At 31.4% G+C, this 12,083-nt stretch overlaps 1 protein-coding gene across 1 annotated transcript; it reads right to left on the bottom strand.

Moving 5' to 3' along the window:
* Nucleotides 1-8,563: 8,563 nt before the first annotated feature.
* On the bottom strand, nt 8,564-10,722 carry LOC114385103 (acyl-lipid (9-3)-desaturase-like). Its single transcript, XM_028345076.1, has one exon. It carries the CDS (start codon nt 10,578-10,580, stop codon nt 9,234-9,236), a length of 1,347 nt encoding a protein of 448 aa, XP_028200877.1. The 5' UTR covers nt 10,581-10,722; the 3' UTR covers nt 8,564-9,233.
* Between the last annotated feature and the right edge of the window lie 1,361 nt (nt 10,723-12,083).

Consider the following 12,083-nt stretch of genomic DNA (forward strand, 5'->3'; position numbering starts at 1 on the left):
CTAGATTTGGGTAATGGGGAGTGGGGAAACTTCTTTGACTTGGCTCATTAATTTATTCAAGATCTAGCTCAGATTAACATGGACATGAGGGAGTGACATGTGGGAGTTATATCAAAAGATTCAAAATTAATTTAATTTTAGTTTGTTTGGATTAAGGTGATGATCTAACATTATGTTTGAAATAGTAATTGGCGTAATCTTATAAGTAAATGTTTATATGTTTAATTTTATGTTGAGAAGTTAGTTTTAAGTTTAAAATTGGTTTTTATGTTGAGAAATAGTAATTGGCGTAATCTTATAAGTAAATGATTATATGTTTAATTTTATGTTGAGAAATTAGTTTTTAGTTTAAAATTTGTTTTAACTTTGAAAATACTTGTGTAAATAACACTCACTCAAGGACAAAAATGATCATGATGTGTTGGTAGTCTCATTATCAAACATATAGACCAAGGTTCTTCAAATCCTGTTACGACTATGTTTGGAAATATTATGATGCTAGGGTGGTGAACATATGTTGAGGAAGGAGTTCGTGTGTATTTTTTGAGTTAAACGAACTCCTGGGAAAGTTGAAACTGGTTTCCAATTATGCATTTAGTGTTTTTTTATTATTTTTAGTGAAAATTAAGTAAAATTGAAGTTGGGAAAAAATACTTCATGAAAAATAGCTAAACCACAATGACAGATACTTGTACTTACTATAACTCAAAAAAAAAAAATGCTCTGTACTTGCAACATGCCAACTAAAAAAAATGACACACAAGGAATCATGGGATTTTTTATTTCAAATTTCATTGACAATAGTGTGTTCTTGGCTTCTTGTTATGCTTTGTGTGTACCTATCGATACCTGATGGAGTAATTAGGATAAGAGAAAGTGGAAGGAAAATTCTGATTACCCTTGGTAACTTTCTATGGGAAGAGAGATTTTTTATATTTTTTATGGGAGCGGCAGAGAAAGTGAAAGTAAAAAGTTGGAGTTTTATGAAGGTGAAGAGAGAGAAAGGAAAAAAGTTGTGCCAGTTGGGTTGCACAGACTGAGAAAGCATATTTAATTTACGCCATTAATGGAGTGTTGGGTTGTTTGCTCGTGGGAACGTGGACTGTGAAATCGTGCCTATATTTCGGGCTTAAATGTTGTTTTTCACGTGCCATCTTTTGTGTCTTTTCTCTGGATGTACATTTTATCAATGTTCTGTTACTAGTAATTTTTAAATGATTTCTTTTCAAAGAAAGAAACAAGTATTTTTAAATGATTATGCCGCAAGAGAATTGTCATTGGTTCTTTTTTGGGTTAAATGATTTTGTGTCTTTTTTCTTATTATTTACACATTAATTTTTTTTATATTTTAATTATTTAACCTATAATCTACAAAGGGGAAGTAGAAGACCATGAAAAAATTGCACTGATACTAAGTTAGATCCTAACGTAGCTAAAATCTACACGGGGAAGTAGACAAAATCCTAAATTTGCGCCGTTAGTTGGGGTGGGTAAACGGGTTGGCTTGTTCCGCGTAAAGTCTGTCCACATTAGTAGCGGATGAGGTTAGTCCGTCCTGATGACCCTGTCCTGTGGACCCCACGGGTCAAACGAGTCAGTTCGCGGACCTAATTTTAAAAGAATTTTAATTATAATAAAAAATACAATACAATCAAATTAAGTTCAATACAAATGTAAATAAAATTTCAATAATTAGTCAATTACATCAATAAAATAAATAATATCTTAATAAAAGAAAATTCAAGCAATAAATCTAAAATATGAAATTTAAACATCTCCAATAACAAATGATTCTATATTTGAAGTAGCTTGAGCCTTTTCTATCTCCACATTTAAGAGTACAACAACAATGAATTAGTCCCAACAAAAATAGGATAAAAACAAATTCTAGAGGAAGAAGAGATGTACTTTGCGTGGTGGTGGGTCGAGGTTGTGTCGCTATGGGGTGTCGCGTGACTGCGTAAGTGAGAGTCGTGTTTTGTTTTCCTTGTAAGGGAAGAAGTCACATGACTTGCGCACGTGCGTGACTCCATGATGGAGAAAAACCGTGAGCAGAAAAAGTGTTCTTAGTCTGCTACAATCATAACTGCTGAATATGATGTGAGTTATTTTTTATAATAAAAATATATTGAAATATCTTTAAAAATATTTATTTAACAATTATTTTTAGCTTAAATGATAAGAATTGATATTTTTATTATTTATGACTTGCAGATATGAAAATGATAGATTAAATGAAAAAAAGATCGAAAAAATATAAAAAAGAAAGATTTCTAGCATGTTATTACATATCTTTAAATATTTTATTTTTATCTTTAAATCTTTATCTTATCTAATATATTTCTTTATTTGTTATTTTAAAAGAAAAGTTTAAAGTGAAAAAGAAAAAATCAAACTTAATATAATTGGGTCAGGGTCACACAAATCAAACATAATGTGGGCTACGGGCAACCCGCGAATTTCGTGGGTCAAACCCGCATAGTCCGCGGGTTAAGCAGGGCAGGTTAAAAAATATGACATAATCATGGACCGTTTAAAAAAATTGATTCGTAACCCCCGCAGACCGCAAGTCCTGCGGGCCAGTCCATGAACCTGTACCTATTTACCCACCCCTAATCATTAGAAGAACCCCAGGTAACTTTTGAATATTACTCATGAAATATTAACATTGATAATTACAATAATAATTGTTAGGAATTTTGAATATGAGAAAATAAATTATAGGATAAGATATACTTTTTAATCTTTTATAAATTTAACTATATGCAGGTTGATTTTTTTATCTTTAAAAAATTTAACTTAATCTTTTATATTTTTAAAGTGAATCAAAATAATTTAATGGTCGTTTCCAATTTTGAAAAATGATTTAAATTATTTTTTATTGATTCAAGACATAAAATTTATTTCATTAAATTCATATACATAAAAAATTATATAACTAAATTGATGTTCAAGTTAAAAATGACCATAAATATGATAAAAAAATGTGTGAAAAATTAGTCGAATGAGCAATAAAAAATAAAAAAATTTAATATATATTCTTTTCTGGTTGTTTGACATATATGTTTTAAGTCTTGTGTATCAAAATTGGAAATAATTATTGTGTCGGAATGAATAATTTGACTAACTTTAAATATATAAAGGACTATTTTGATGATTTTAAAAAATATATAAAGAACTGAGTTGAATTTTTAAAAAAATATAGAATTAAATTAAATTTAATAAAAAAATATAAGATTAAAAGTGTAGTTTTGTCCAAGATTATACAATAACGTGTAAACACAACTATTCAATAACAAATTAACATTTATAAACAAGTTTGTCCTTTTTTTACTATTATTTATTTTAATTAATTACTCATATTGTTATTGTACAGAAACTAAATTTTTTAAATTTAATTAGGAATTCAATTTTCATGTAAAGATTCTTTTTATAGGATAAATTAATTAAAAATTATTTTAAATATGATTTTTAAAATAATTATTATAAAAAATAAACTTATTATACATGTGATGAAATGATGGAAACCTTTTATATAGTCGTTTGTCTCATAATTTTAGTTAAATTATGGATATGTATTACACTTTTTATTGTACAATTGTAGTTTTTCTAATCTGTTAGATAGTACCACCTAATGGTATGATAAATGACATAAATCGTGACATGTCGGTGACTTTGTGTTGTGATGTGTCATGAAAAAATGAAAGAAGTTTTCAAAGTGGTCCTAGTTGGTTTCAAACCCCACATCTTAGATTCTAATAAGAACTCTTAACTGTTAAACTAATGATATTTTTTTGGTATGTGTATGAAATTAAAACATATGTAACTTAACAGAGATTAAAATTGCACATATATTTATTATTATTAAATAAAAGTATTTACTATATATATATATATATATATATATATATATATATATATTAAAATATTAATAATATTATCTATAAATTAAAACTAATAATATTATCATTATAAATGATTAGTGCATTAATAGATAAAATAATAATTTAATAAAATTAATTACTAAAAAGATGATATAAATATAAATTTTAGTAATTAAAATATGCAAATAAGATGTTCAACATCACATGGATCTCACGTGCCTCAACATTAATATTATTAATATTAGTTTATACTTCTACACAAATATATTATTAAAATAATAATGCTAATATTATAATATATTTTAGGATTATTGTTTCATTAATATTTTTCTTCACCAAGTATATTAATGACATTTCTTCTTCTCACTCTTTCATCCCAAAGTTCTAATTTTGATATTATCGATGTACTCGGAAATTTTAATAAGCATAAAAAGTTGATAATTAAGTACTTTTATTTACATCTTAGAATTTTAAAAACTCATACATGATTGTTCGGCTATTGCTATATTCACTTTGTTTTTTTTTTTTTTATATAAGTACACTATCCTTTCCTTTCTTAAAACCAAATTACTTTAAGTAGTTTTTCTTTTCAAACCTTTTTCTCTCCCTTGAACACTTTCTCTATCATAGCAAAATACTAGATTGAATGACCCATATCAATTATATGTTTATCCACTTCAGTTGCTTCACTATTGTACAATTTTCCCTTTATATAAGATTTTTAATGGTCCTAGTGTTTTGCTTGAATTTTTTGATTTTTTTAACACTATCAAAAGTTTTTTCTAGAACACAAACTAGTGTTTCAAAAAGTACTTTTATGAGCAAAACTTTATTTTTCAACATTCTGAAAAATATTTTTTGGAATACAATAATAGTATTCTAGAAAGTACTTTTTGGAATATTAAAAATAAAACATTGTTCTGTGTCCCCTGTTGAGGCCAACATCCTTATTGTTTGGATGGGTTGTGTTCTGTGTCCCCTGTTGAGGCCCAAAAGGGAGAAGAACGGTTGTAGTTAAGGTTCAATGGGGATCTCCTTGCTCTAGTTAAGTTTTTTTAACATAAACAATTATGTTTTAGTAATAAAAATTTAATTTTTAATAAATAATATTTTATAAAAAATATATTACTTCTATGAAAATTATTTAGCTTGGAATATGTATATGGTAAGTTATACTTAAACTATAGTTTTATAATTTTTTAATACTACTATTTTTTTTATACAATCCTACAATTTAATGCATACTATTAAAATAGATATATTAATCAAGAAATCAAGTTGACATAGTCTTATAACATATTATATGTTCTTAATCAAATCAAGCTTAAGTTTTAAAAAATGACTTTATCAAAATTTTGGATTGGATAAAAATAAAGATAAACCTATTTCAACTAATTGTACAAACACCCCCAATATATTATATTAAATGTTCCTTAACCAATGTTTGTAGGACAATGAATTTTCTCATATTATATTTAATCGCTTAAAAATTATTTTAGTAAATCTCTTAAAATAAATATTAAAAAGTTGGTAAATTTTATCTATATGATAATTTATGATTAATTGACAGTAAAAAAAAAGTTTTTCGTACAAAATTTAAATAAATAATTAACTATGTACATACCTGTTTCAAAACAATACCCATATATTGCACGAACTTCTAATAATACTGTTTAGAGGTCAAAAGATAATTTAACATTTTGTGACAATAGATTCATATCATCTAAAATGTTTTTTAAAGTTAAATTTACAATGTTGTGAATCCTAATGTCGTATATTTAGTGGTTGAACGTTGAAATGGCATCAAAACCAATTTCAACTTCCCAAGTCTTGAGAGAGACTACTGAATTGAAGAATCAAATCAAGTCAAGGGCTTTTCACATCAGAAAATTATTATTATTTTTTTTAATAACTTTAACTTTTCTAAAATCTTTGATTTGCCTCCCAACTAATTTATTTGCGTTTTACTACTGCATGGTTATATCTTTTTACTTTCTACGTTTTAAATAATGCATCACATCAGTGAGAAGCAATACATTAATACTTCATTGTTCAGAAAAACAAAACATTTTCACAATGTTCCGGATCTAACTTTCAACCACAGAAATGAAGAAATAATGTCATTCGCATTGATTTTTCCCATGTATGATAATTTATTCAACTTAAAAGTGGATTGATGGTTACCCATGATGTTCCTTCAATCGGATATATAAGTAGTGGCTGTGTGTATGGATTTGAACTTGTGCACAGACCGTTTATATTTCAGTCTAAGCAGATACAGATTAGTTAAAATGTTGGTCTATTTAAATTCAGATTTATTTGGCTCAGTTCGTTGAATATTGTATTTCAAACAAGTTTGGTTAATGAAAAAAATAACATTTTTGAGCACATGAGCTGCCCCAAACTTATAAGGGTAGAAGTTAACGATATGTTCCTGGAAAGTGGGGACGTCGTCCCGTCACATTCACCAACAAAATCATGAGGTTCCGTGAAGTCAAGAAAAAATGTAATGTTCTTGTCCCATACTTGCACCCAAGATGATGAACTTTCCATCTCAACTTTTCCTAACAGGACAAGAATGCAGGTTCTGCCCTAAGGCTTGCTAATTGCTAATGCTATCCAAGATAAGACAAATCACCATAACATGCAGATGGCCCAGCAAAAGAACACAATTGACAATTCACTCTAACCATCAATCAGACTTCAGATTTTAGAGCTGCACAAAAATGTGCACAAATTCTCACCCTAAGTCAGCAGTAGAGTTACTACAAAGGCAATTATCTAAATTCTGAAGTTCAAGACACTAATCTAAAGTCCTTGACAAATGTACAAGACATATTACTCGGCAGCCAACTATCTAGCTGATAACAAACATCATAGAACTTCTAGTTGATCTATAAATCATGGATACCAGCAAACACATTAGGCTACCTTCCTGCACCAGCACAACACATTATTATGTTTATTCAAGCTCATGCAGCGTAAATAAACATAATTGACCATGGCACAAGTCCACTAGCAAGAGTAATCAAGCATTGATCATACAAATCAAATTACAACAACAAAGTTCGAATCTAAATCAATGAACCATAGAACAAAGATACTAAATGCCATGCACTGTTCTAATTTTCCTATCACCCTCACAAAATCTCTCATATTTGATGGCCATTTGATCCATATACCCAAAGAGAAGATTTTTACTTGGGCATGCAAGTTTACAAAATCTTAGTAGCTAATTCTCTAGTTCTGTCACTAGAACCTGGGCATTCTCTAGTTCTCGATGACTATCGTTGACACACTTTGACTATGCCTTAACCTATAATAAAAGAAATTAAGTCTAATCTCTGTTCGTACTTAACCATGGACATGTTCATGCTTGTGTCTTGCAAACAATAAGAATGTCCTATGACCGATTTCATTTACTCATCTGGTTGTAAACTGGACATTTCCACAGCATAGTAATAGTACTTTCATGGAAATATCATAGTATGCTAGTCCATTAAGGATGTAGGAAATATGCCTCCTACTCAACCATCAAAAGTCAGCTAACTATCAATCCATCCATCCATAAAAGGCTAAATTTAACCATCAATAATACAGCACAATGATAGAGACATGTACATGAAAGAAACGAGCAGGAAATGACTGCAAGTAGTCACAACACCACAGATAATAAGTTAACAAAAAGGCACAGGGTTTCTAAGACAATAGGTTACACTTTTCAGTGTTATTACACATGAAAAGTATATTCAGATGTCATGAACCAACTTATCCCCAAAACATAATCTGTAAGATGAAGACACATGAATCATGAAAAGTATATTCAGATGTCATGAACCAACTTATCCCCAAAACATAATCTGTAAGATGAAGACACATGAATGGCTATATATTACAACTTTAAAATGCCCCTTCACTTAAGAGCCCTTTGGGCTAGAAAAATGGATAATGCACAAGTCAACCTACCTTCTCGTTAGAATAATGGGAGCAGCAAGAATTGAACTCTAGACACTTGGTCATAGAGGCTCTAATACCATTGTAAACCTACACAATTTCAAAAGCTTCAAGTTATTAGCAAAGACGCATGAATGATTTTATATTACATCTCTTATATAAGACAAACAAGCCAGTAGGTCCCACTCCACAAGCTTGTTGCCATGTCTCAGCACAAGTTTGTTTCCTAGTTTTTTCATTGGTATTTCCTGTTCTAATTTTCAAAAGTTTGTAAATGAGTACGTACAAAGCTAGCCTTTTTTTTTTCTTTTCCCTTTTAAGTTCAACAAAGCCATGCATTTTGAGTTTGCAAGTTTCAAGAGAACTTAGATTGTGGCAAAGTTGCGAAATCTATGCACCAGATTTAAATGAAAATGCCTCTGCTTTCCTCAAAATATAAGTTCCAAATTCCAAGTTATAAAATATTGGCTGTTTTCTGTCCAGAATCCATACATATATATTCTTAGCTCCACTAACACATAGAAAAATGAAAAAAATTAAAAAAAATTCAATACTATACAAATGCAAATTTGAATTAAGTTGGAGATTCAAAAGTAGTTAGTTTTGAGGGTATATAATTTGCGTGAGAAAATATAGTTAAAGTTTCAAATTGGCATTTCATACCTACTTGCAAGTGCAAATATCAGGTCACCTCCATCCGTAAAGATAAATTGAAAAAAAAGACCTTTTTATAAATAACAAACTTTATTTCATAATAGAAGCTACAATTTGCTACCATCTAGTTGTACAACAACAAAGAGTTATACTAAACTGATTGGAGAACTAAACAAGAAGCAGGAAATGACATTCATCTAGAGAATTTGAAATTAACGTAAGGTACATTTCTTGCTCCAAATGACAATGTATTCAAAGACATAATACAAATGGTTATATAATAATATAGAGACCCTTGGGCTCATAATGAAACTGCCAAAGGCCAAAGCAGGATAAACCGTTCTTACATTCTCAAGCATGAAGTGCTGAGCATTACTAAACCACATATGACAAGTGTCAGTAGTTTCTTTCTTACCCATTTCCAAAAGGAGATTAGCCAATCCCCTGCCAAGACAATGAGTAACCGTTGCAAATCAATTATTCTCTCTTCAAAACCAAGGACACCTACGGGACAAAACTTATATGCAGTTTCTTGGATGCGTTTGGTTTTTTCCTCCAATCAGATTTGAAGTTTTATGTTGGTAATCCACATAATAATGATAGAAAAACTCCAATTCTGATAGGAGAACAACACCAAGAGCACCTATGCAACTATATATAACTTTCATCCCTACCTACCAATGCACCTCCATCAAACCATCAATGACAGCAAAACCACAGGAAGCTCCACTCAAATCCCCTTCATCCATGAGTGTTAACAGCCTCCCAAACCAAGTTCTTGGGAACCGGCTTGGAACCATCTCTTGCCTGCAAAGCAGCATTCCTCAGAGTCTGAATCGTCAGCACATTGGCCTTCCAGAACGACACACAATTATAAGGAAGATTATGCTTCTTGCAAAGATCCTTAACCAATGGCGCAATCTTCCTCAAATGGCACCGTGGCAGCCGGGGAAACAGATGGTGCTCCACCTGAAACTGCAAGCCGCCGTGAAACCAGTCCATCCAAGGAGAGCAGTCCACACCAAGAGTCCCTTTGGTCTGCTTCTCGAACCAATCGCCGCCGCTCGGTGGCCCTAGGTACACCTCCGAGGAGAAATGGTTCAAACAGAACTGCACATGCTGAATACCCGTAACAGAAAAGCTCACAAAAACAAACAAAACCCTCTCCCACCAATTGGGCAAGAAGGAAACCAACAAAGGGTACCAAACCCAGAACGCAAGCAGCCCCAAAAGCTCACTCCATCTGTTCTCCACCTTCCTCTTAGACAATAACAAGAAAAAAGACTGTGCAAACAAGTTAATCCTAGCGAAACACATCACGGGGTAAAAAGTCCAGTGCTGATAACTAACCAAAAACCTAGAGAAGGAATCGAAATTCATCTTTCTTTCATAGAATCTGGAAGTGAGGGAGTTGAAAAAGCTAGAGGAGACGACGAAGAAGGGCAAATGCTGGAGATCGGGGTCGAAGTCGAGGCTGTTGCATGCAATGTGGTGGGCGTTGTGGTTCCACTTCCACCAGCCGATGCTGATTCCGGAGAGGACATTGCCGGAGAGAATCTGGATTGCTCTGTTGAGGCGGGGGTTGAGCATGACATTGTAATGGCCGGAGTCGTGGCCTATCCAGCCGCTCTGAATCCAGAGGAAGCCTACTAATGCTCCGGACAGCACGTGCACGCACGTGCTGTCAGAGAGCAGGACTCCACAGAGGGAGAGAGGGAAAAGGACGAGTATAAGGGAGAGGAGGATGGAAGTGGTGTGGCCCTTGCGGTTGAAGAGGTTGAGAGAGGAGAGGTCGGAGAAGAGCTTGCGGTAGTCGGAGGAGGCGGGGGAGACGGAGTGGTCCGAGAGGAGGTGGGGGGTGGCGAAGGCGGGGAGGAGGAGGGAGGCGGAGTTCGGGGGGTGCAAGGCGAGGAAGGCGTCAGTGGCGTCGGTGCCGGCGAGGCTGAGGAGGGGGAGGGGGCCGCCGGGGTGGCGGTGGAGCCAGGAGGAGACGTCGTAGACCTTGCCGTGGATGGAGATCCAGGCGTCGTGGCGCGTGTTGTGCTTGCGGAGCTCATCGGAGGAAATGTAGGATGTGGGAGGGTCCATTGAGTGAGAATGGAATAGAAGTGGTGAGGTGAGTGGGTGAGTGAGTGAGGGAAAGGGTAGGCTTTATGTAACAACACTTGCTAAGACACACTATCGTCGTGTCCCGGGAAGAAAAGCTCACTTCAAATTGTGCCTTAACTAACCATTTTTATTTTTCAAATTTTTAAATAAGCTAAGTCTTTATCATTATTGTCAGCAATGGTCGATACTGGTGTTAGTTAACAAGAAACATATTCATGTATTACAGGAACATAGAGTTTGATGTGACAGTCATCAATAATACACAAATATTTTTTTAGTTTTAAGATATCTTTTCAGCCTAATGAGTTAGAATGATTCAATTTACCTAAACATTTATAAAAAAAAAAAAAATCTTGATCCTATTAATTCCGAAATCGATTTTCTTAATAAAGTTTTTAAATTTAAGTTTTGGGGATAAAAAAATATATTTGAAAGAAAAGATTATATTAGAATGTTTGGTAGGAAAAAAAATATTTTCCAAAAATCATAAATTTAGAAACCTAATTTTTCATGTATTATATATATATATATATTTTTAAAAAATAATATTCTTTGGAAATGATGTTTCATGGAAAAGTTTCTTAACCAATTTTTCAGGAAAACTTTTCCATAGGAAGAGAAGAATTTTATTTTCCTAAGTTTTTTTTTATAGTAAAACATCATGGTATTTTTTTTATTAAAAGATATAATATGTTAAATAATTAAAATAATCAATAAAAATATGCATAATTTTTTAATTATTAGAAAATTTATCTAAAGATTCAAAATCATCAATCAAATAAATTTTATTTATTCTTAATAAATATGAGAATCAAGTTAAAATATTTTTTTTCCAAATAAATTGAATTAGCCAGTGGGCAATTAATGAGTAACTTGTCCCAAACATTTACGGAAAATATAAAATAATTGAGTGGAAGATTCATGTTTTATGTACTCCTATCCTCTTAGGAATCTTCCTCCCTTACTCCTTCTGTTTTATTTCTTTTTTTAACGTTTTAGCAAGATTTTTTTTATTGTGATTTTTTATGATATTAATTAAGCATTAATTTTTTTCTCTATTGTAATCTTACATATTTATTGTGGAATCGGAAAACAAAAAAAAATATGAATGTAAGAAAATCTAATTAGATTAATGCTTATATAAGAAAAGGAATATATTAAAAAGTGTTAAAATATTAAAGTCAAACAAAATAGAGGAAAATAGATATATTTAATACCTTAAAAATGAAAAATGCCTTCAATATTTATCATATAAAGAAAGTAAAAAACAATAATATAAAACCTTTTTTCCTACAAAAGAATAAATACAAAGATGTTATATAACGATTTAAATTTATTATTGCTTACAATGGAGAGGAGTGGCATCTCTAATTTTTATTATATTTGAGTTCAAAAGGAATGATTTGTATATTTTCTTTTATATTTTATTACTTAGGGAAAATATAAAGAAAATTTCACAAAAAGTTTTATGCTTTTAGTTTT

The sequence above is a fragment of the Glycine soja genome, chromosome 14 (assembly GCF_004193775.1).
Source record: "Glycine soja cultivar W05 chromosome 14, ASM419377v2, whole genome shotgun sequence".
NCBI lineage: Eukaryota > Viridiplantae > Streptophyta > Magnoliopsida > Fabales > Fabaceae > Glycine > Glycine soja.